This window comes from Synchiropus splendidus, chromosome 9 (genome assembly GCF_027744825.2).
Source record: "Synchiropus splendidus isolate RoL2022-P1 chromosome 9, RoL_Sspl_1.0, whole genome shotgun sequence".
Lineage (NCBI taxonomy): Eukaryota > Metazoa > Chordata > Actinopteri > Syngnathiformes > Callionymidae > Synchiropus > Synchiropus splendidus.
Window position 1 is genome coordinate 11,793,914 of NC_071342.1, and position 21,352 is coordinate 11,815,265.

At 44.6% G+C, this 21,352-nt stretch overlaps 3 protein-coding genes across 8 annotated transcripts; all 3 read left to right on the plus strand.

Moving 5' to 3' along the window:
- The first annotated feature begins 198 nt into the window (after positions 1-198).
- On the plus strand, positions 199-4,163 carry zdhhc16a (zinc finger DHHC-type palmitoyltransferase 16a). 3 transcript variants are annotated; one of them, XM_053875351.1, is made up of 12 exons: positions 199-340; positions 705-833; positions 1,032-1,287; positions 1,361-1,555; positions 1,628-1,716; positions 2,050-2,078; positions 2,453-2,586; positions 2,748-2,831; positions 2,919-3,004; positions 3,239-3,362; positions 3,429-3,499; positions 3,567-4,163. In XM_053875351.1, exons 3-12 carry the CDS (start codon positions 1,054-1,056, stop codon positions 3,667-3,669), a joined length of 1,149 nt encoding a protein of 382 aa, XP_053731326.1. In that variant the 5' UTR covers positions 199-340; positions 705-833; positions 1,032-1,053; the 3' UTR covers positions 3,670-4,163. The 3 variants fall into 3 exon arrangements, with proteins under 3 accessions (XP_053731326.1, XP_053731325.1, XP_053731327.1); XM_053875350.1 differs by having other exon boundaries at positions 2,748-3,004; XM_053875352.1 differs by lacking the exon at positions 2,748-2,831.
- Positions 4,164-5,035: 872 nt separating this feature from the next.
- On the plus strand, positions 5,036-12,673 carry ubtd1a (ubiquitin domain containing 1a). Of its 4 annotated transcripts, none has more exons than XM_053875354.1 (5): positions 5,036-5,288; positions 6,637-6,726; positions 10,249-10,476; positions 11,398-11,580; positions 11,899-12,673. In XM_053875354.1, exons 1-5 carry the CDS (start codon positions 5,237-5,239, stop codon positions 12,111-12,113), a joined length of 768 nt encoding a protein of 255 aa, XP_053731329.1. In that variant the 5' UTR covers positions 5,036-5,236; the 3' UTR covers positions 12,114-12,673. The 4 variants fall into 4 exon arrangements, with proteins under 4 accessions (XP_053731329.1, XP_053731331.1, XP_053731330.1 ...); XM_053875356.1 differs by lacking the exon at positions 5,036-5,288 and adding an exon at positions 5,552-5,677; XM_053875355.1 differs by lacking the exon at positions 5,036-5,288 and adding an exon at positions 6,339-6,508.
- A 427-nt stretch (positions 12,674-13,100) lies between these two features.
- Positions 13,101-21,026, plus strand: rrp12 (ribosomal RNA processing 12 homolog). The gene is made up of 34 exons (XM_053874737.1): positions 13,101-13,310; positions 14,061-14,290; positions 14,374-14,457; positions 14,582-14,658; positions 14,740-14,845; positions 14,920-15,036; positions 15,115-15,253; positions 15,312-15,439; positions 15,512-15,610; positions 15,681-15,772; positions 15,848-15,959; positions 16,182-16,282; positions 16,579-16,693; positions 16,771-16,913; positions 16,980-17,101; positions 17,298-17,362; positions 17,433-17,592; positions 17,656-17,810; positions 17,881-17,948; positions 18,012-18,105; positions 18,169-18,327; positions 18,392-18,472; positions 18,538-18,643; positions 18,737-18,844; positions 18,900-19,057; positions 19,128-19,219; positions 19,294-19,449; positions 19,520-19,692; positions 19,754-19,861; positions 19,922-19,965; positions 20,045-20,129; positions 20,207-20,274; positions 20,347-20,429; positions 20,622-21,026. Exons 1-34 carry the CDS (start codon positions 13,172-13,174, stop codon positions 20,722-20,724), a joined length of 3,870 nt encoding a protein of 1,289 aa, XP_053730712.1. The 5' UTR covers positions 13,101-13,171; the 3' UTR covers positions 20,725-21,026.
- Positions 21,027-21,352: the final 326 nt, after the last annotated feature.

The window sequence follows — 21,352 nt, forward strand, 5'->3', positions numbered from 1 at the left end:
GCGGAAGCAAGTCAGAACTACAACTCCCATGAGTCAAACTTGTTTTGAGCGCGGGTATTGTCAATCATATCAACTTTGATTAGAAACGAAATATTATTTATTATATATCATGTAACAAAGACAAACATGTATTTTTTAATGAAACCTATACATTTGTTTTCTGTTGGCCCATAATGCACTTCGCACTCTTCAGAGCATGCGCAATATCCACGGCTCAGGATTTGGATCACTGTGACACCTTGATCTTATCCTTTTGTTGGAAATGTGGTGTTTATAGCTCGCCTCTTGAAAAAGTCACGCCTCGGGATTGTAGTCAAGATTATGTTGGAATCGCACGTTAGTAAGTGTTTACGGATTTACTCCTATGTTTGATGAAATAGAAGGTGATGGACGCTCAGCTGGATCTGAATTGAATTCGCCGAGTGACATTCGACCAGTCGACATGTTTAGGAAGTCGTTCTTATCTGATCCCAGAGTTCAGCGATGGGATGGGGTTTTCTGACAAGGATGCTGAGAGGGTTTTTAAGTCCAAAACAATCCACTTCACGTTTATTGCTATCCACACTTCCTCCCTCCAGCCTCCACCCTGCCTGGAATGCTGCAAGGCTGGGTGTTTCTGTCTCACCTCTGCTGAGATTAAAACACTCAAAAAGGCCACTTTGTGAGCAATAATGTGTGTTTACAAATGTATTTCTATTTTCCAGAGTGAATCCAATGATTTTTAGATCCACGCCCGTACACCTGACTACATGGGGTGATTTCACCCGTGACACAGCCTGAAGTGAAGACTAAAAGCAAGTTGTGCAATCAGTGTCAACGCCTAAATTTTAACGGTAAGTTTGTGAAGATGAATCACTCCTGAAACTACCTTCAAAATTAAAGTGATGTTTAGGTTTTCCCATTTAAAGTCCCCACCTTCTAAAGGTTATGTGTCGTACTTAACTGCATTTGAGTACTGTTTTAAGGTGTTTAATGCTTAACAGCATTGCTGTATCTAAAGACAACTTTCTAACTCTAACTTTTCCTCGCAGGTGGTCACATGACAGATGCAGGATGCGGTGGTGTCCCGGCTCTTTTCTACATCTCCTGCGTTGTGTGTTGCCGCGGTGTTGCTCCAGGAGAGGAAGGAGCAGACTGCCTTTGTGTCTGCGTGAACTGAAGTCTTACACACAGGTGTTGGCACAGTCACTTTTCTTCAACTCCCTCACAGACTCAGATGTGGTTTTTGACTCCGTTTTTGAGCCGGTGTTATGGACTGTGGATTACGTCACACGCTGGTTCGGCACCGTAAGTGTAGCTGCTCATCTCGTTCACCGGTTGTGTGGTTTTTGTTCTTGAATGGCTGCTCTTCTTCTGTCAGGTGTTTGTTTATCTGGTGGTGGTACTGACCAGCTCAATTGTGCTGATCGCCTATGTAGTCCTGCTTCCCCTGATTCTCAACACGTACTCCCCCATGTGGATTGCTTGGCACGTTTGCTACGGACACTGGAATCTGGTCATGATTGCTTTTCACTACTACAAGGCTGCCAAGACTTCACCAGGATACCCTCCAACTGTATGGTCCTCTGAGCTGCACGGACCCTTCCTGGTGAAAATGTATCGCTAACATGTTGATTTTTTCATGCAGGAAAAAAACGACATTCCATTTGTGTCAGTGTGCAAAAAATGCATTCTTCCCAAACCAGCAAGGACACACCACTGTGGTATCTGCAACAGGTGAGTCTTCGTGGGAACATTCTGCCTTGTGTGAGTGGTTTTGATGTCCTTCTTTGTTTCATATGTTGTTGAAGTTCATCTGAATTCATTTCATTTTATGTTCACCTCCCGTTTATGTAAAACTTCAACTAATTCTCATGAATCTGGTCACTGGAGGATGGAAGAAATGTGACCAAAAAGTGTTAGAAATTTATGGAAAAAAAACCCAAATCAAATTCAAACCTAAGATTGAGACTGCTCAATAGAAAGCAGTGGGTTGTTCACGCAGTTAGCTTTAGCCCTTTGGTTAGCAAAATATTCAGCATGAGTCTTTTGTTCCCTCTGTCTTTGCAGATGCATTCTGAAAATGGATCATCATTGCCGTATCCTTTGAGCTAAACTCAAGGCCCAGGGGCCAAATCCGGCCCTCCGTCTTACTTAATGTTGCCCATGAGAGAGTGTTCAAGCTTGTCGAGTCCTCTGTTTCCTGGCAAGATTGCATATGATAACACTCTTTGCTACCAAAAATACAGATGAAATGGGAATTCAATGGAAGGTGGGAGTGTGGCTGCATGTCTGGAGGCAGCATCAGTCAGAAGCTCATGCTTCCTGTTCAAGAAGGTTTTTTTCACCGTCAACTTGGGCTGTGTTTGCCGTTTGTGTGGTTTAGCTGCTTTAAGATGAGATTAAAGATTTTTTCAGGAGCAGGGAAACGGCATTATTTTTTGAAGTGGAATTTCCTTAAGTCCTGCCACAGCCTGGTTGAACAACTGCGTGGGTCATTTCAACCACCGCTACTTCTTCTCCTTCTGCCTCTTCATGACTCTCGGCTGTGTCTACTGTAGCATCAGTGGGAGGAATCTCTTCCTCGAGGCGTACAACGCGCTCGAAGTGAGAAGTATTTTGGCACATGTCTGCATTGTTGCTAATTCTCTGGTTCCTCTTATCTCCGGTGTCTTTTCTCTGGTGTCTTCTTCTGTGGCTTCCTTTGTACTGACAGTTTGTGCTTTCCTCTCGGCCGTTGGGCTTCTCTCTTTGGGTTGCTTTTCAAGCGGTTTAAACATATGGATATGGAAAAGCCTGGCGTGCCGGTAACAGGGATGGGTGTTCTTATTGGCCTTCTACCTTCAGGCCAGGTACTGTCATTTCAGTACACACACATATCAGCTTTGTTATCTGCTTTGCTTCTTCTTCTTCTTCCATTGATGTTGTTTTCCGTCCAGACCAACTACCAAACCCCTGCTCCTCCATACACCTACAAGGACCGGATGATTCATAAAAGCATAATCTATATGTGGGTTCTTACCAGGTATGCGCTTCTTTTTCTCATTTATGGTCAAATTATAAATAAATAGAAATTCCTCCACGCACCAGCGTTTCATCCTGCAGTCCAGAACCTTATGGAAGTTAACCAAAGTTGACCTCGCAGTTCGTAGATGTTTTTCTCGGAGGAAGACGGACTTTTTTTTCCACACTTGAATTTGCAGCCATCTGAAGATTGCACGAGCTGTTGCACCTCTAATGAGTTGTGTTATGTTGGCAGCACTGTGGGCGTGGCCTTGGGAGCTCTGACTGCCTGGCATGCAATTTTAATATCCCGAGGAGAAACCAGTATAGAGCGACATATTAACGCTAAAGAAACCAAAAGACTGGCCACGTGGGGAAGGGTGAGTACGCCTGCCTATTAAATTGGTCAGTTTTTTAACTTCTTATTATTTCTTATTCTCCCTCAGGTGTACAAAAACCCATTTTATTATGGAAAATTAAACAACTGGAGAATATTCCTGGGAGTGGAGAAGCAGAGGTTTGTGTTTTTCTGTCCTTAATATTACTGCTTGGATTCTCCTGGTAACATGTACGTTTTGTTTCAGCCACTGGGTGACACGCGTCCTGCTCCCCTCAGGTCACAGCCCACGTGGTGATGGCATGACATGGGACATCTTTCCACTGAAAAAGGACTTGATCCCCGTATGACTGATATGGAGTATTAAGAGCTTGCAGGACTTTATTTTGGGATGCAGTTGGGATATTTAAAGGGACTATTTTGAGTTGTGCAAACCTTCAATACCTCAATAGAAAGTGGCATCCTGGTGCACTGGTTGCAGTAACATGGTTGGCTTCCACAAAGGCTTTTTCCTCTGCTTGGGTTTGTCTTGCCAACAATTCTACTTGATTTACAATGCGTTTTAAAGCCATTTTAACGACTGACATATCACTGGACAAAAGTGCAATGTTTTTGTACAGAATACGAATGTGTGTAGCATTTTGTTTTCAAAATACTAAACTTCTGTGTTTGACCGCCATTTAATCATTGTGGTTTCTACCTTCTCACTCCAGTGTTCTCATTTGATCAAACTGTTACACATATTTGTCATTATTTATCACAGTTTGTACCTGGAAAAAAAGAGCGATTTTGTGTTGAAGAATTCCATATTGTGTCATATTTCTTACATTAAATGACATTTTTAAAGTTGTGTGCAGTTTTCACCAGTGTTGTCTGCATTTGATCCTGTAGAAATCTCCAGTATTATGTCAAATCATCGAGGGGGATTAATGTAGATGCCCCACAGATTTGATCTTTATATTATGCAGTGTGTTACATCAGATATAAACAGACACAAGGTGTATGGGGAGCTAAGGACAATGCACTAGTGTTGAAAGCCATTAACCAATCGTATGGGGGTCAGCAATACAAAGTGTAGAGTTGAAGATGGATCATGAAGAGACTAAATAGGAGGAATTATATTGTAGGACAAAAGAGGATTAAGGGATAAGAGGAGATTTGACTATCACTGCTCATCATGTATCTCCATCATGTCTAGAATACTGGCTTGATGGAATTGAAGGGTTTTATTATTTATTTTTTTTTCAATCTGAATCTTAATTTCAAACAAAACTATCAGAATTAAACCATCGCCCATGATCGTGTTCTCACCAAGACAAGATCGAGTTACCTTTATTTATTTTGTGCGTTTGGCATTAGAAGGTCTTATTAATATAGTTATATAATAATGCACAATGTAGCGCCTCTTAACATGCCGTAAATAAGTCTTGATGTTAATTGAATCGTAACATCTTTGCCGTAAAAAACACATTACACATCATAACTAATGGAAACATCCAAACACATTCAGTTAACCGCCGCTTAATCCTCCATATGAATGTAATACAATTCCTGCTTTTCAGATTTTTTACATGATGATCTGATGAGGCAGTTTAAAGTCTTTAACCTTGAAAGTCGTCTTCTTAATTGCTTTATTTTGAAGGAGTGTCGCTTGCTTCCGGGTTTGGCAACGGTGGTACGGCATTCACGATGGGTTTTGCGCATGCGTGGGGATTGACAGCGATTAGAGGGGGTCTTGGCAGCACGACCGGACTCGTCTTGTTCTGCCATGATTGAAGGGGATCAGAAACATCGTTTTTGAATCGATTTGAAATTTCCCGAAGTGTCTGCACCCGACCGCGTCTGTCCGGGAACAGATTGTAGCTTGCAGCTCGCAGCTCGCCTCCTGGTCTTGGGTTTCACTTCAAGCAAGTTCGGATGTGGCGAGCGAACTGCAGACGGATGCATCACTTTGCAGACTGGATTTCAGGTTTGGTTTCTAGTTATACATTGGTTATTCACTAATTTTGTTATACATATAAAGGGAAATACGGAGGTGTTAATCTTATTCACTTACTTGCACGTGACGGTATTATTTATACTTTGGAGAATAAAAAAAAAAAAGATGTATGTATACTTGTATCGGCAGCAGGTTTTGCATGAGGTTGAGACGCGTGCCCTCAGTCAGCTGGCTGTACACGTGACGTAAACAAGCCAGCCCGTCTGAGCTCAGAGACTGCTGTGCTGTCATTGGTCGCAGTGCTGAGCAAGCAGTCTCCTGTAATGTCGCTTAAAAATAATAATTCAGTCCACAACAACACGATAGGTATTTGGAATAAGGACCATGCAGAGGGATTATTTGAGACGATGCTTATGCTTGTAGGTAAATGCATGAGACAGTGAAGAAACATTTTGTAAATATTATGAAGTCAAATGAATGCCATTATTATGAAGGCCGGAGCAGTTAGCAGTGAATGTAAAAAAAAAAAAATCTGTTTTTGTCTTTGCGACTCCAAACTATTAAAACAAGAATCAACAATATGGTTGGAAGAGAAATAATATTATCCGCCTCCTGTTGTTCCCTTAGTTAAAGCTTGTCTACAAAGTGAAAAAAAGACAAACAAACAAAAAACGCAATACTCTAAACAAAGCATGTCATTATATTTGTTCCTGCTCCACCAAGTAGATGTTAAACATCAAATGCTTCTGAAATGTGTGGCCGTGCGCATGTGAGTGATTGTGTAACTGTGTGTGCCACTGGTTCGCTGAGAAGGTAACGCTTGTGACCTGTGAGCGTAAGGTTAAGTTGGACTAAGGATAAGGGCAAGCGCTTCAAACCCAGACGAGAGCGTGTTCTGTTATATCAAGGAAAGCCGTGTCAGGCAAAGCAGTTGATTTTTGGATTTTTGACCCCCAAAAAGTATACGATAATATCACCATGGAGTCCACTCACACCTCCAGCTCCCTCTCAGCTCTTTCCTTTTAATCTTATTTCTTAATTTGTCTTTATTTACCCGAGGCTTTATTCAATCATGCCCAAATTCCCTTTGTCTTTGAAGATGTCTTTAGATGATGAGCAAGTTGAGGACATGAAGACATCCACTTAAATGTTTTCAAACTACATATAAATACCACTGCAATCCAGAATGTAATGCTGTATTAACACTACATACTTGAGCATCCGTGTAAGAGACCAATGGCACTCTAAAGGTTGTGTTTTCATTTTGCTTTGTGATGAGAAAAGTGTGCGAACATCTCAGATACCTTCATCTTGGACCACTTTCTCTATTATTTATGTTAAAATTTTGTTCAATTATTCAAACATTTCTTCCCTTTAGGGACAGTAATGGGGGGCTGTGTCGGGAGACAAAGTAGGACAGAAGGACAAGGGAGTGTTCGGGCCTTGACAAGGACTAAAAAACGTGGAGGTGAGTAGAAATAAGATTTCAAAAACCGTTCAGTAAAAGGTGTGAATGATTTCCCCAAAACACTGCAGGAAAAAATGTAGCTGAAGATATAGTGAGCAAAGATTCTGAATTATCCCATCAACCCTGTGGTAACTACAGTGTTCCCATACAGTCAAGAATATAAAATGTGGCATTAAAACTATTCACTCAACTCTGAAAAGTGGACCTCATTTCCATGTCCTTGCTGCAGGTTCTTCCCAAAAACGCTCCATATATCAGTTGAGTGTCTCTGGATCTGATCTAAGAAGCGACAGTTTTATGTAAACACAGATGAAGTGAATCACATTTGAAATATGTGTCCCTTATTTAAACAAAACAAAAATGAACAAATTCATTTACTGTGTTTTGTAGCTATATAGTAGTGGAAGCCACTAAAAAACACATTGATAGTCTGTTATCAAGTGACTTACTTACAAGCACCAGTTTTACAAGTGAGTATTTACTGCTCAATAGGAACATGTCATTCTAACAATTACTAGCTTGACGTTCAACAACCTCTCAGACCTTCAGTTTGAGCCGCTGTGAAAATGTGATGGACATATGTAACTCTAGCCTCTTGGAAATGTAAGATTTATGATTAAATATTCATGCAAATGTGAAACTGGACTTGGTCAGCACACTTTCCCAATGCCTCACTTAAGATGGAAAAAAAAAGTCAGGCTTTGAAATACAAGGAGAAAATGTTAGCTGGAAGTAAAAACAATGTCGTGAGGAAAGTGAAGTGCGGTGTTATCTTGAGTGTAATGTAATATTTGCATGCTCTGACATTTGAAACACTGAAGTATTAGGTGTCGGTAAAGCAGTACCACCAGTCGGTGCAGGACCTCCAGCTCCAGTAGTGTCTGGGCTTGAGTGACTCACCTGAATATTCAACCACGCTGCGGGTCATTATCTCGTGTCGGATTGGTGCAGAAGAGTCTGTGTTTGGTGTAAATACTCTTCATTCTGTTGCCTCTGAAAAAGCCATTGTGCTTTTTAGTTGCACTGATTCATATTCATAATTTATTGTTCACTGCTGGGAGTTGGCACTCAGCACCGGAGCCAGAGCGTGACCTAATTGACAAGGGCCTCAGACATTCCCTCTGAATTATTCCTCAACACTTTCAAACTAAGCTGATGGTTCATTTAGGAGGTAAAAAAAAAGCTGTTACAGAAGGATCTAGTCATGAAAAGGCACACACAATACTGGTGAGAAATAAAGATGAGCTCATGTCAGTTTGAGAAAATGGACATTAAGTGCACTTTAATATTTTTTTTTCTGTAGAAAATTGTCATTTTTCAAAGAAAATACTGCAAAAAAATACTAGTGTAAAGTTTCCAAGATTGATACAGGCAGCAATGAGTGCTGTAATTTGTGATTCAGTGAATGGGATTCTGCGAGTTCTCTCCAATATCTCCAAAGAAAAGAACATAGGAGTCTCGTTGTGGCAGAAACCATGATAAAACCACACAGGTTGTGTTGAATTAAAGCCATCTTGTCAACATCAGATAACTCGTGTGATAAACACTGATCAAGTGGCAAGATATGCCGGCAAGCTGGGCTTCTTGTCTCAGACCAAGCCCATGGATCAGAAGTTCAGTTTATCCTCTCAATATTCTGTTGTTGTTGCTGGAACCGTGCGCTTTCTATTATTCAATTTCACCGGCTTTTTTTGGGCGACTCACATTTGATCCCTCCCCCCATGTGTGACAGAAGCTCAGCATGTCAGCTGTTGGTGGGCAGTTCACAGAAATCCAGGAGCTACCAACAGTCTGCTAATAGGTTTAGCATCTTGCCTTCAGGTATTTTTGATCTGGTCTCTAAATAAAGCTGATCGGCTTAGGCCTTTAAAAGAGCCGACATTCTGTCGAAAACTCATCTGGTTCATTATTGCTCCTTCTCTGAATCGCTCCTGCGATATTTTTGGACTCTTTGGAGTTTTTATTAGACCAGATAAGCTTCAGTTTTTAGCAACTGGGTAAGTGTCACACCGCAGCTCCAGCTCAGATGTTGTGAGTCAGTGCAGGGAGTCGGCTGGACACACTGTGGATGTAGCTTGACTGACAACAAGTCGCAGCGATGGGGGTTCCTAACTCCAGGGAGTACCACTACTACCATGCCCCAGATGCACCGCTTAAGATTGTGTGGAAAAGTAAGTGACTGTTTGTGGTAGTGTAGAGGTTTTGTTGCCATCTAGAATTGGATCTACAGTTTGTTTACCATCGTAAACATGCAAGCGGCTGCAATAGTTCGTGTCTCTCCTAATATGTACGTTTAAATGGGCCTATCTTTAAAATCATCAAATGTCTTTGTAATAACGCGTTACTTTGCAACTGATATAAACAAGTCATATTGCTCCGAGTTCAGATTTTAAAGGATCCTTTTGTCTGTCTCACGGTCCTTCCAGTCCTGACAGGGAACATCAATACCATCATTAATCATTTTAATTGTATATTTTTGCTTGATTTCCCTGCTTTCCGTTGCAGTTATCAGTCTACTTATTTATTCAGGGCGTGTAGTGCTTTTACCCAACACTATCAAGTGCGTCTGGACATGTCATGTAAGCATTGATCCGGACAATGACGTCACGCATCTGTCTGAGTTTTTTCAGGTCAGTTTTCCTCTTGTCTTGGAGTGTAAAATCAGTGTGAGGTTTTCAGTGTTTGGGAATAGCACCAGGCCCGGGGGCCAAATATGGCCATCAAAATCATTTTATATGGTCAGAAACAGAAGATGTTAGTGGAGAAGTTTGTGCTTCATGTTGTCTTCACTGCTCCACGATGGTGGTGCGGTAGACAAAGTCATTTTAAAACCAAACAAATGAAGTTGATGACAGTTAACTTGAACTTGAAAATTGGATTCAAATGCAATCCAAGTCTCCTCCCTTTTGATATCGTGGAAATAAATGTGCAGTCCTTGACAGCTGTGTGGATCATGCTGTGGTCAGTAACTGTTTCATCATATTCTCATATAATTTATGCTGCACTGAGTCATCTAACTACCAAGTTATCTTACACATAAAATACCAAGTGAAGGCTTTGTTGTTTGTTTGTCCTTGAACCGCTCTACTACTCTCCACGGGCCGAGGTAGTGCTCATCTTTCCAGCCTGGGACTTTATAGGATCAGGCGAGATAAATCCTGTTATGTGGAACCTGATTACTGACTATAATCCACTGGTGTGGACTTCAGTGTGTGCGTGCGTGTTGTCAGGTGGCATGATAGCAACTCTACAGTAATCTGCACTAAGACTGAACATTTAGATTTTTTTCTCTTCATGGATTTTGCTTTCGACTGGGCCACGTCCTCATCTGAGCTCATCATGCAGCACATGTTGACCTTTGTTGTGACCTCATGTATCTTGTCTCTGGCGCGGTTTAGATTAAACATTGTATAAAACAGAATAACACAATATGGAAACCTATTACTCAAATATTCCACTGTAATTTGAGGAAAATAAGTGACGAAACAGTGGGTTATATGTGTGTTTATCCTTCTCTGTCAGGACGTAATGAGCCTCTGAAGAAGGAGCGACCCAAGTGGAAGAGCGAGTACCCCATAACAGAGGGCCAGCTGAGGAGCAAGAGGGACGAGTTCTGGGATACGGCCCCGGCCTTCGACGGTCGCAAAGAGATCTGGGATGCACTGAGGGCAGCGGCGCTGGCCGCCGAGTGCAACGACCTGGAGCTGGCCCAGGCCATCGTGGACGGAGCCTGCATCACTCTTCCACACGGTACCGGCTTCCTGTTTCCACTTAAACTAGAAATAGTGTTTGGAGTCTCATCACAAAGGCACTTTGGTCCTACGTCATGGCTTGGTTTGCCTGGGAGATTACTGCTCTTGCATAACAGTTCCTGCGCTTCATGACCTCTGAGAATAGATTTGTGCTTTCAAAGCCTTGGCACTTTTGTTCTGCTAAATATATACAGTGGTTAATGCTACTGGAGTATTGCATCTCAGTGTAGTGTGCATGTTTAATATCCTTAATATATCTGTAGTGGGCAGCACTGCGCTGTGCAACTCACAGTTGACAGACAGAGTGTTGCATTAACCATGTGTCCCCAAGGGGTTGCAATACAGGGGGTTTCCAGCTTTTGAAAACGCATACAACTAGAGGCATGTGCACTGACCAGAGGCTGAATTCATCAAAGAATAACAGATGTTTTTCACTTCAAAGGTGATTTCTGTGGCTGTTTGTTTTTAACTGCAGTTCTTTTATCATGAGGACAAAGCATCATTTCATTCAACAGCTTCCTTGACTGCATCCAATCATAGCGACTTGGGGCAAGAAGCAGGGGCCACAGAAGGCAAACACACACCAATTTAGAGTCCTAGATTAGCCTCTGTGAGGATGGACGGTGGGAGGAAACTGGAGTACCACACAAGAAATCAGAATGCTAGAGTACTTGAGCGTGAAGTTTGTAAGAGAAACTTACGTCACTTCAAACGTTGTTTCTTCAGATGTCGACGGGTTAAATGCGTCATTTGTCTTGAGGAATTCAGCTGTTTGGGTCGAGTAAAATCCACTCCATTGCCCCCAACCGCACCCATTTACCATGTCACCTTCTTCACTGTGGACTCATCGTCGACCCTGTTCTCCAGTATCCCTCCCTCCACCCTGGTGCGCTCATGCAAATGCCTCCTTCCTCTGCAGGTTCTCTGACTGAGAGTTACGACGAACTGGGGAACCACTACCAACTGCCAGTTTACACGCTGGCGCCACCCTTGAATCTCATCACCGAGACCAGTGAAAACAAAGTGTCTGATTCAACTCAGAAACAAGTCCAAGCTCCTCCCTGCAGGCAGGAGTTCCAGCTGCGGGTTCGACTATCATCAGGTAAAAATGGTGCTTTTGTTTGACTTACTTCCCCATGTCTGGTGCTGAATTGAAGAAAAATAAACAAATGTTCTCACTTTTCGAACTGTCACCCAAAGAAATGGTGTGTCAGAATCCCAAGGTCATCCATGTCCATCCAGGTCCATTACTCAGACTCACACTGACTTGTCTACCACGGTCTGGTTTGCTTGTGCGTTTTTTATTTAGTTTATGTTTATTTATTTAATAATGTGTTATTGATTTTAAATCTATGAATTGAATAGTTCAGATTCTCACTGAGCCTTGAGTAATTCTCTCTATACTATGACGTTTCTCCAGGTAAGGACGTGCGCCTGACCGCCAGCATGGCCGACTCCATTGCCGAGCTGAAAAAGCAGCTTGAAGAAGTGGAGGACATCGATGTCTCCCGGCAGAGGTGGTTCTTCTCCGGCAAACTCCTGACCGACAAGACTCGTCTGCAAGACACTAAAATCCAAAAAGACTTTGTGGTGCAGGTCATCGTCAACATGAACCCGGCGGTTATCCCCATGTGAAGTCAGAGTTGTGGAACTATGTTTGAAATGATGAGGGACGAAGAGATGCAATGGTTCAGCAGCAGGGCGGTTTTGTGTATATTTTCTATAAAAGATATTGCTTTTATATTTCTCCTTTTTGTATTTTTTCCTTTTTATCCAGATAAATTGACAATATCAATGCACTGAAACACTTTAGAAGAGTAGAATCTCAAGCGACACCCCCTCCCTTCTTCCTCCGTGTGTGGACAGCACTGTTGATCTGTGAGCTCCAGCCTCAAACTTTCACCATCACTCCCGTGTTTGTTTGCTCTGAAGGAACATCTTTTTTCTTCTTTTCTATTGATGGAACACTCTGGGCAAAATGTGTAAATATAATTTCTCTCACATAACTTTGTGCACACTGCAGATCCACGAATAGTCAAAGGAACATGGGGGGTGACAGAGGGTACTGTAATGCAAAGCAAAGAAGATGATTTATCTTGTTTTGAAATGGTGTCACTCCACAGTTAAATGTATTTATGTGCAATGATGTGCACTTACTCGTCATTGTACGTGAACTTCAATCAATAAATAATAATTTTAAATGACTAAATCTCTGCACATTTGATCCATAAATAATCGATTTTGATTGTTTGAGGACGATATGTAGATAAATTGTGTACTTGGAAGTTTCAATTCATGGAGAATCATTTGTGAATTCAGTTTTCTTATAATATGCTATAGATTTAATTTGATTTTTGCATAATCATTTTTATGTTATTATTATTATTAGTAGTAGTCGTAGTAGTAGTACTACTAGTAGTATTGTCATTATGTGTACAGTTACGTATTTTAAAAATGTAATCATGAAAGTAATAGGCGGTATTAATATCAAAATATTTTTTCTTCAGCCACTGAAAAGTGGTTGCGTAGTTAATAGTGTAGACCGTTTGAAAAGAGGGAAAACAGCTGCCTCTGCTGGAGAAAAGAAAAAAAAATGCAGTCTCCAAAGGAAGACGTCATCATCTATGCGACGGCGTCATCCGCAGCGAGGTGCCCATCCAACTTTTTAGGCTGTCGGTGTTTACGATCAGAAAATGGTCAAATCGGGCAAGTTGCGGTCTGGAACTGGGTCCAAACTAAAACGATGGAAAAAGGGACACAGCAGCGACTCCAACCCGCAGAGCAGCCGGCACCGTCAGGCCGCGAAGAGCCGCTTCTTCAGTCGCCCCTCCGGTGAGCTCGTGTTTACACGTGGGTCTGTCAGCCATTTAAGCTGCGACACCAGATACGACCAGGAGCCGCTAGTGTGGACATTCAAACTGCTTAAAAGGGAACGACAATAGCCGCGTTAAGTTGCTGGGGTGAAATGACCTGGAACACATGTTCGTGCTGTTAAAACACCAGCAGCGATAACGTCTTCAGCGGTCCACCAGAGACAGTTTCAGTACATTACATTTCTGTAAACACAGGAACAAGGAGAGTAAGAATCCTCATGTCGCCACAACTTTTTTTCTTTTGTTATGTCATTAATGGTGTCTAACGAGTTTAAGTGTTTGAGGGCTCTAAAATAGCTCTAAAATAAAATGTTTATTGCGCTGTTTGCAGTTTTTCTATCGTATGTTTCTCACTGTCTGCTTGTTGGCCCTTTGTTTGACATTTAATTTTTGTGTGCGACATTACACTATAACAAAAAAAAAACTAAATAATATATATATATATATATATATATATATATAGTATATAAAATGTTACTTAAAAGTGCAATTGTCTCTATTACAATATGTTTATATGAGGATTTGGCTGGGGATTCTTTCACTCTCAGGAATGTATTAAGCGACAAACGGCTGCAGCAGAAGTGATGTGTATTAAGTTAGGAACCTCCCATTAACAGTGCTAGAAAGTGCGTCTGCCATCTTGCCATGGAGCAGTGAGAGACTAAATTGGTTCAGTGATGTCATTTAATGACTGTTCTCATTTTACAAGGTAAAAGTGACCTCACTGTTGACGCCCTCAAACTCCACAATGAGCTGCAGTCCAGTCAGCCAGACCTCAAATCTTCAAGCTGTAAAGATGCTTTCATGGAGGAGGAGCAGGATCAGGCCTTCTCAGATCGGACCTCTGGTACTTTCCTCAGTGGCCTGTCTGACTGCTCGAACCTCACATTCAGAAAAGTGCAGCGTTTCTGGGAGTCCAATTCAGCTGCTCACAAGGAGGTGAGCGACGCCACATGACCAGTCATTCATTTATGTTCTCCTTCCTTGTTGTTTCACATTTGTCGGTGTTTGTTGCCGCTCAGATTTGTGCAGTGCTGGCGGCTGTCACTGAGGTGATCCGCGGTCAGGGGGGGAAGGAGACGGAAACAGAGTACTTTGCTGCCTTGGTAAGTCCTTCAACATCTCCAGCTATGAGCTTGCTAATATTGCGTTCTTGTCGCATTTTCGACATCTCTCCTTCATCTATTCATTCAGTCTCGTGTGATTTCATTTTTCTTGTTTCTGGTCCAGATGACCACGTTGGAGGTGGTTGACACTGCCGAGTCTCAGGCTGCGGTGGCGTACCTTCTCAACCTGACCATGAAGAGGTTTGATTGAACCCTCTTCATCTTGGAGCTTACACCAACCTCTGGAACATTCCAAAAGTTTGTTTCTGCCTCTGCTCCCAGGGTCCCCACCCCGGTTCTCATGACCAAATTCTCAGACACCACCAAGGCTCTGATGGACGTCATGTCCAAACAGTCGTCGTCTGAAACCGGCTCAGCTCTCAGATGGGTTTGTGGCCTTCTATCTGTGAGATTTGTTACTTCAACCATGAGTTAGTTTCTGACGCAGCATTGACCACACAGATCCTGTCATGTCTGGCCACTCTGTTGAGGAAGCAGGACATGTCAGTCTGGACTTACCCCACCACTCTTCAGGCTTACCACGGCCTGCTCAGCTTCACCGTCCACAGCAAGCCCAAGGTCTAGAAATCTCTGGTCACACAGAGTCTTCTATTGTTTGTAAAGAGAGGAGGTTAACAATGTGTCTCGTCCTCTCAGGTGCGTAAAGCCGCTCAGCAAGGCGTTTGCTCCATCCTCAGAGGAAGTGACTTCCTGTTCAGCGACAATGCTCCACCCCACCACCCGGCTGCCACGACAACAGCCAAGTTTTGCGTCAAAGAAATGGAGCGGGCTGGAGGTGAGACTTGGACGTCACGGTTCATCCTGACTCTGTCTAAGCTGTTGATGTCTGACAGGCTCTAAGGAGGACACAACCACGCTCCACATTCTGGGCCTGATGAAGGAGATCATGAACACCTTCCCTGTGGCGGCAGTCAAGTCCTGCTGCGAGACGCTTCTGCGAGTCATGACGCTCAGCCATGTGGTGAGGACCGGAGTTTTAGCTCTGATTCTAGACGCTTGACAGAACGGCATTTAAACCAATGTTTGTGTGAAGCTGGTGACGGCGAGCGCCATGCAGGCCTTTCACAAGCTGTTCAGTGGAAAACCCAACGCTGCCACGCTCTCGCCGGAACTCAACGCTCAAATCATCACAGTAAGAAAGCCAACACTCACATCCACATTAGCTTCGTGACTTGGAAATAATCTTCACCCCGCGCTGCCAGGCTCTGTATGACTACCTGCCCAGTGAGAACGACCTGCAGCCGCTGCTGGCCTGGCTGGCGGTCATGGAGAAAGCCCACGTCCACTTGGCCAGGTGACTGGATTTTTTTCATCTCTGTTTTTATCAAGCTGCTGGAGAAATGCTGCCTCTGATAGTTGTGCTTGATAGTTTGCAGAGTTCCCTCAGTTTGGGTCACCTGCCGCGCCTCTTCTCTGCTGCCATGTCCTGCCTCCTGTCGCCGCACACTCAAGTGATCTCTGCTGCTGCCAGCATGCTGAAGGTGACACCACAGTCCCATGCGGCCAGGGTTTTAGCTAGGAGGGCGTCTGCAAAACATGAAAAAATGGACGCCCGAGTCTCGATTGTAGCTTGGCCACCATATACCGGCGTAATCTACCGTAGAGATGTTTTTTTTCATGTTTTGCAGATGCCCTCCGAGCTAAAAGTCTGTTCCCCACTCTTGGTCAGGTGTAATTTCATCGTCAAATGTGTTGTCCTTTAGTCTCTTCTGACTGAATGTGTGGCTCCTCGCATGCTGGAAATTGGGACGGTGACATCCAGCGCCTCAGCAGGGAACCCCTCATACGTCTGCAAGCTGTTCAGGTCAGTGCCTCTCTTCTGTTCTTATTCTTCTTGTTATCATTCACTTCATGTCTTCAGGCAAATAACCCCAAACCAGACAAGTGTAACTATCGCTTGTAAACAAGCTGGCTGAGACGCTTTTGTTGGTGCTCTTTTGTCTAGTTTGGGTTGGCACTGTGAAGCTTTTCTAAATGCAATAGCACATTCCTGAGCCCAGGTTACACTTTCCTAAACGGCTGGAATAAAGTCTTGAACATGAGAGTGTTGCTAACATTCTCAGGGACTGTGTGTGACTTCATTGTGTGACTGTGTCCCAGGATCGTAGAGGAAGGCCTGTCCTACCGCTTCCACGCCGCCTGGCCCTTCCTCCTCCAAGTTCTTGGCTGCTTCTACAGAGCGGCAGGGAAGCAGGCTCATTCCGTCATGGCCAAGGTGTGACTCCGCATCTTTTCTTTGTGTATCTCACTGAGCCAACACTGAAGGTTTGCTTCCATCTCTGTCATGGACAGTCTCTGCTTTCGCTGGCAGATCTGCGCAACTCGCCTCACTTTGCCTTCAGCGGCGAGCTGGATTTGGCTGTAGGGGGCGCTGTGGAGAGCATGGGGCCGGAGGTGGTGTTGAAGGCCGTGCCTCTGCAGATCACCGGTTATGAGTAGGTTATTGAAAGGCTTTGTGGTTTCTGTGTGGATGTTGTTGAGCTTGTGTTGTCCCCCTCCAGCGATGACCTGGAGTTCCCTCGCAGCTGGCTGGTTCCTGTCATTCGAGACCACGTGAAGAACACTCACCTGGCCTTCTACATCTCGTACTTCCTCCCTCTGGCCTCCACTCTTCACCAGAGAGGTCAGTTGCTGGTTTCCTGGTGACCTTACAAGAATGTACTAGACAAAATCAGAAGAAGCTGCAGCATGTTTTTAAAAAGTAAAAAAAAAAATCCCTTGTTGTCATTAATTTGCTAATAGTTAGCGGTTTTACATCACGTGCTCCTCAACATTCATCCGTGACCAGACTTATTTACTTCTTCACCGTATGTTTACAGCTCTAGAACTGGAGCAGGCCGGACAAAAGCTGGAAGCCAAAGTCTATCAGACGTTACAGCTTCAGGTAATTCATCAGGTCATGAGTTTGTCGTGTTGGTGGTGGGAGCTGATGAAACGCGTCCGTGCCCCCGCAGATCTGGACCATGCTGCCTGGTTTTTGCACCGCTCCAGTGGACCTGTGCGTGTCCTTCAAAGGCTTGGCCCGCACCCTGGGCATGGCCATCAATGAAAGGCCTGACTTGCGCCTGACCGTCTGCCAGTCTCTGCGCACCGTGGTCAAGAACTGCAGCACTGGTAGGAGGAACATCTGAGGACGCCGTGCGGTCAACTCTCTCTAACTCTGTGTGCCCTGTGTAGAGGAGGAGAAGGCGGAAGTGGGACGCTTCTCCAAGAACTTCCTGCCCATCCTCTTCAATGTGTACAGCCAGCAGCCTGCGGCCGGGGAGTCAGTCTTCCAGCGGATGGCGGTGCTGGACACCATCAAGGTTTATCTCACGGTCACGGACATGCAGGTAAAGCAACCACCAGTACTGACTCAGTAACGAACAATTGAATGATGGAATCTTTTTCACTGGTCCTCAGTTGGTTTCTACTTTCCTGCAAAAAGCCACGGACAAACTGAGCAGCTCGGACAACACCGCCTTCACCCGGTGAGATCTTGTTCCAGGAGTTTAGGGGCAAACTCGAGCTGACTCATTGGCTTGTTTCCTCAGGCTGGCAATGATGGACCTCGTGGTTGCCATGGCGCCCTTCTTGGACGAAGCCACACTCACCAAAACCTTTGAGCTGATCGGACCGTACCTTGAGGTGGGATGCCGCAGGAACTTGGCCCAGGTGGCTCTCAGGCTGACATGTGGGTTGTCCTTCCAGGTGAAGGAGCCGGGGATGCAGAAGAAGGCGTACAGGGTCCTGGAGGAGATGTGTGGAGGAGAGCGGGCAGAGTGTCGCTCCTTCGTCGTGAACAATCTAGAAACTCTCAAAGTGGTTTTGTTGGAGACGCTGACCAACGCTTCTGCGCCAGCCAAGAGGGTGAGGCTGGACGCTGACGCCGTCTTTAAAGAAGCCTGCTTGGTCTCACCAAATGTTTTTTTAGCCGAGACTCAAGTGTCTGATCAACATTGTGAAGAGTCTGGGTGAAGAGCACAAGGAGTTCCTCGCTGCTCTGCTGCCAGAGGTTGGCTGACTCACATGAGACTGCAGACGCTCACCTGCGCTGACCTCCTCCTCTCTTGTCTGTAGGTGATCATTTGTACCAAAGAGGTTTCCGTGGGAGCCAGGAAGAACGCCTACAGTCTCCTGGTGGAGATCGGGAATGCTTACGTCCGATTCTGTGGCAATAGAAAAGGTCATAAGTCACACCCTGTCTGTGATTTCAACCTTCACCATGTTCCATTGAAATGTCCTCTCTCTCAATGTCTGGGTTAATGTTTGTGTCCAGATGCGATGCAGCAGTATCTGGTTCTGGTCTTCAGTGGCTTCGCTGGCTCGGTCACCATGATCACCTGCACCGTGTTGGCCCTGACCCGCCTGGTGTTCGAATATAAAGGTAGGACCTCATCACAGTGAGCTTTTCAAGTCAGTCTAAACCACTTTCTTCTCAGAGTCCATCGAAGCCACCGTCCTGGAGCAGCTTCTGCACAACATCTGTCTGCTGCTGGGCTCACGGACTCGGGAAATAGTGAAGGCTGCGCTGAGCTTCATCAAGGTCATCCTCTTCATCATGGACCCCAAAACCTTGGGCTCACATGTCACGGTCATGGTGAGACAGACACTGACAATGGTACGGTCTTGATGCATCTGCTGAAGCTTCTCACCACATTTGTGTTCAGATGGAGGGCATTGGGAACATCAAGGACGACATGAGGAGACACTTCAGGACAAAGCTGAAGAACATTTTCACCAAGTTCATCAGAAAATTCGGGTGAGTGCTTGTAGAAAGTGTGTGGTGATGTTGTGCAGGAGGTCGTTGTGACTGGGGTCTTCGCTCTTCTGCAGCTTCGAGCTGGTGAAGAGCATGCTGCCGGCTGAACACCACAAGGTTCTGGCCAACATCCGGAAAGCTGAGGCCCGAACAAAGAGGCGCAAAGAAGCCGCAGAGCAGCAGGATGACTCTGAGAGTGAGGAAGAAGTGGTGAAGAACAAGGCAGAAAGGTACTGTTCTCTCTTCAGGCAGTCGCCTTTCACTCACAGCATTCATCCGTTCAATATTCTGTCGGTTCAGCATCGAAGACATTCTGGCGGAGTCAGACAGTGACTTGTCGGAGGACGAAGGGAAGAAGGGGGTCAACCAGAAGAAGCCAGGGAAACGGCAGAAGGGTCAGGCTTGGCTCAAAGAAGGAGTGGAGGACGACCCGCTCAACTTTTTAGATCCCAAGGTTTCCCAGAGGGTGTTGGGTGAGCACATGAAGGAAGCTATGCTTGAAGAAACACGTGTGAATATGACGGTCTTCTGCAGCCACCAACCCTGAGCACAAGAAGAAAGCAAAGGTGGATCACGGCTTCAAGGTGACGTCAGACGGCCGGCTCATCATCAAGGACGAGGAAGAAGCTGAGAAGGACAAAGGTGAGAAGGTCTGTCCTCCGCCTTGAACCCAGTCACTCACCTGAACGGTTTGTCTCGTAGATGGAGACATGAAGGACATCCTGGAGGAGGCGGGAGTGAAGAGCGTGAGTGTCTCAGTTGTGTGGTTCAGATTTTAGGATTCAAAGTTAAATATTTTCATTTTCACTTTCACTCTGGTTGTAGAAGAAAACCCAAAAGAGGAAATTCCAGGGCGACACCTTCGACGATGACGACGACATGGACGTCGAGCCAGAGTTGAAATATAAAGGTGAGAGAAAGGCTTTAGTCAATACCACCTCAAAGACTGGAATGGTTACTCCATCTTGAATGTCTTCTCCCCCTCAGCTGGAGGCTCAGGAATCCACAGATCCGTAACAGGTCGGCAGGAACTGGGCACAGAGTATAAGTCAAAGGTGAGTTGTGCAGCTGCTGCAGGTCCAACAATGAGCTCAGGTGAACAGTTTCATTTTGCTCTGTCATCACAGAAAGGAAAAGGGGACGTGAAGAAGAAGGGCAAACTGGACCCGTACGCCTACATCCCTCTGAAGAAGGCTCAGCTCAATCGCAGGTACGAGTGCTGCCTGTGAAACATCACACAGGTGGTCCTTATGTTTTGGCTCGGGATCATGCAGGCGTTTAAAAAAAAACAAAAATCTTCCATTACTTTCTTTTAAAAAACACCTTTTGTGATCAAATGTAGGCGATGTTTTGTTTTATTATTTATTATTTATTATTATTTTTTTGTCTTCGTTTTTGACAGGAAACGGGCCAAATTACAGGGTCAGTTCAAGGGCATGGTGAGAGGAGCCCAGAAGGGGGCGCGCACGGGAAAGAAAATGCAGAAGAGGAGAGGAAAATCCTGAAGAGACGTTCTGATCTCACAATGATGGACTGTAAATGTTGTTGTGTTTAGCTGTTTTCAGAGCTGCGGGATGATGATTGACACCTCACACGTCATGGATCGACACAAGTATATTTATGTTGAGGCTTCTGTTGTGTCACAAGGTTGTAGTCCAGTGTCGTGATAAGACAAAACCATTAAATTTTAAGACAAAACAAGCTCTGCGTTCGTTCATCAGCTGCGGCTTCAGAAAGCTTCTGTTTGAGTTCAGGATTCAGTGATTCATTCCTGCCAGAGGGTGAGTCAGAGTGAGTCACAGACCGACCCTCTCCTCTCACCCTTGAGTGTTGGCACTCTGTTTGCTGCAGTCTCAAACCCGAGGAAACACATTAAACTTTATCCTCGCTCTCTGCTGTGTTTCATCCCGACAGGACTCATCGTGTTTATGATGTGAAAACCGAGCCTTTAACTGTCCAATGGAGAAGAGTTGTGCGCAAACTGCAATGATTTTATTACCCATGATGCATCATGCTTCCTTCGATTAACCAATAAATATGTTGTTAAGCCGTAGGCCGGGCCAATTCCCAAATTAAAGTAGCAGCAGTTCATTTCATAAGTGAACAGCTTAATGGAGTCATGCTGAGTGATGA

Coding starts and splice junctions, on each gene's coding strand:
- rrp12 (XM_053874737.1), top strand. CDS start 13,172: ATGGTCAAATCGGGCAAGTTGCGGTCTGGAACTGGGTCCAAACTAAAA. Junction 16,283..16,578: donor TACGTCTGCAAGCTGTTCAG/GTCAGTGCCTCT, acceptor ACTGTGTCCCAG/GATCGTAGAGGAAGGCCTGT. Junction 20,430..20,621: donor AAGGCTCAGCTCAATCGCAG/GTACGAGTGCTG, acceptor CGTTTTTGACAG/GAAACGGGCCAAATTACAGG.
- zdhhc16a (XM_053875350.1), top strand. CDS start 1,054: ATGCGGTGGTGTCCCGGCTCTTTTCTACATCTCCTGCGTTGTGTGTTG. Junction 2,079..2,452: donor GAAAATGGATCATCATTGCC/GTATCCTTTGAG, acceptor GTCCTGCCACAG/CCTGGTTGAACAACTGCGTG. Junction 2,587..2,747: donor AGGCGTACAACGCGCTCGAA/GTGAGAAGTATT, acceptor TTGCTTTTCAAG/CGGTTTAAACATATGGATAT.
- ubtd1a (XM_053875354.1), top strand. CDS start 5,237: ATGTGGCGAGCGAACTGCAGACGGATGCATCACTTTGCAGACTGGATT. Junction 10,477..11,397: donor CTGCATCACTCTTCCACACG/GTACCGGCTTCC, acceptor CTTCCTCTGCAG/GTTCTCTGACTGAGAGTTAC. Junction 11,581..11,898: donor GCGGGTTCGACTATCATCAG/GTAAAAATGGTG, acceptor ACGTTTCTCCAG/GTAAGGACGTGCGCCTGACC.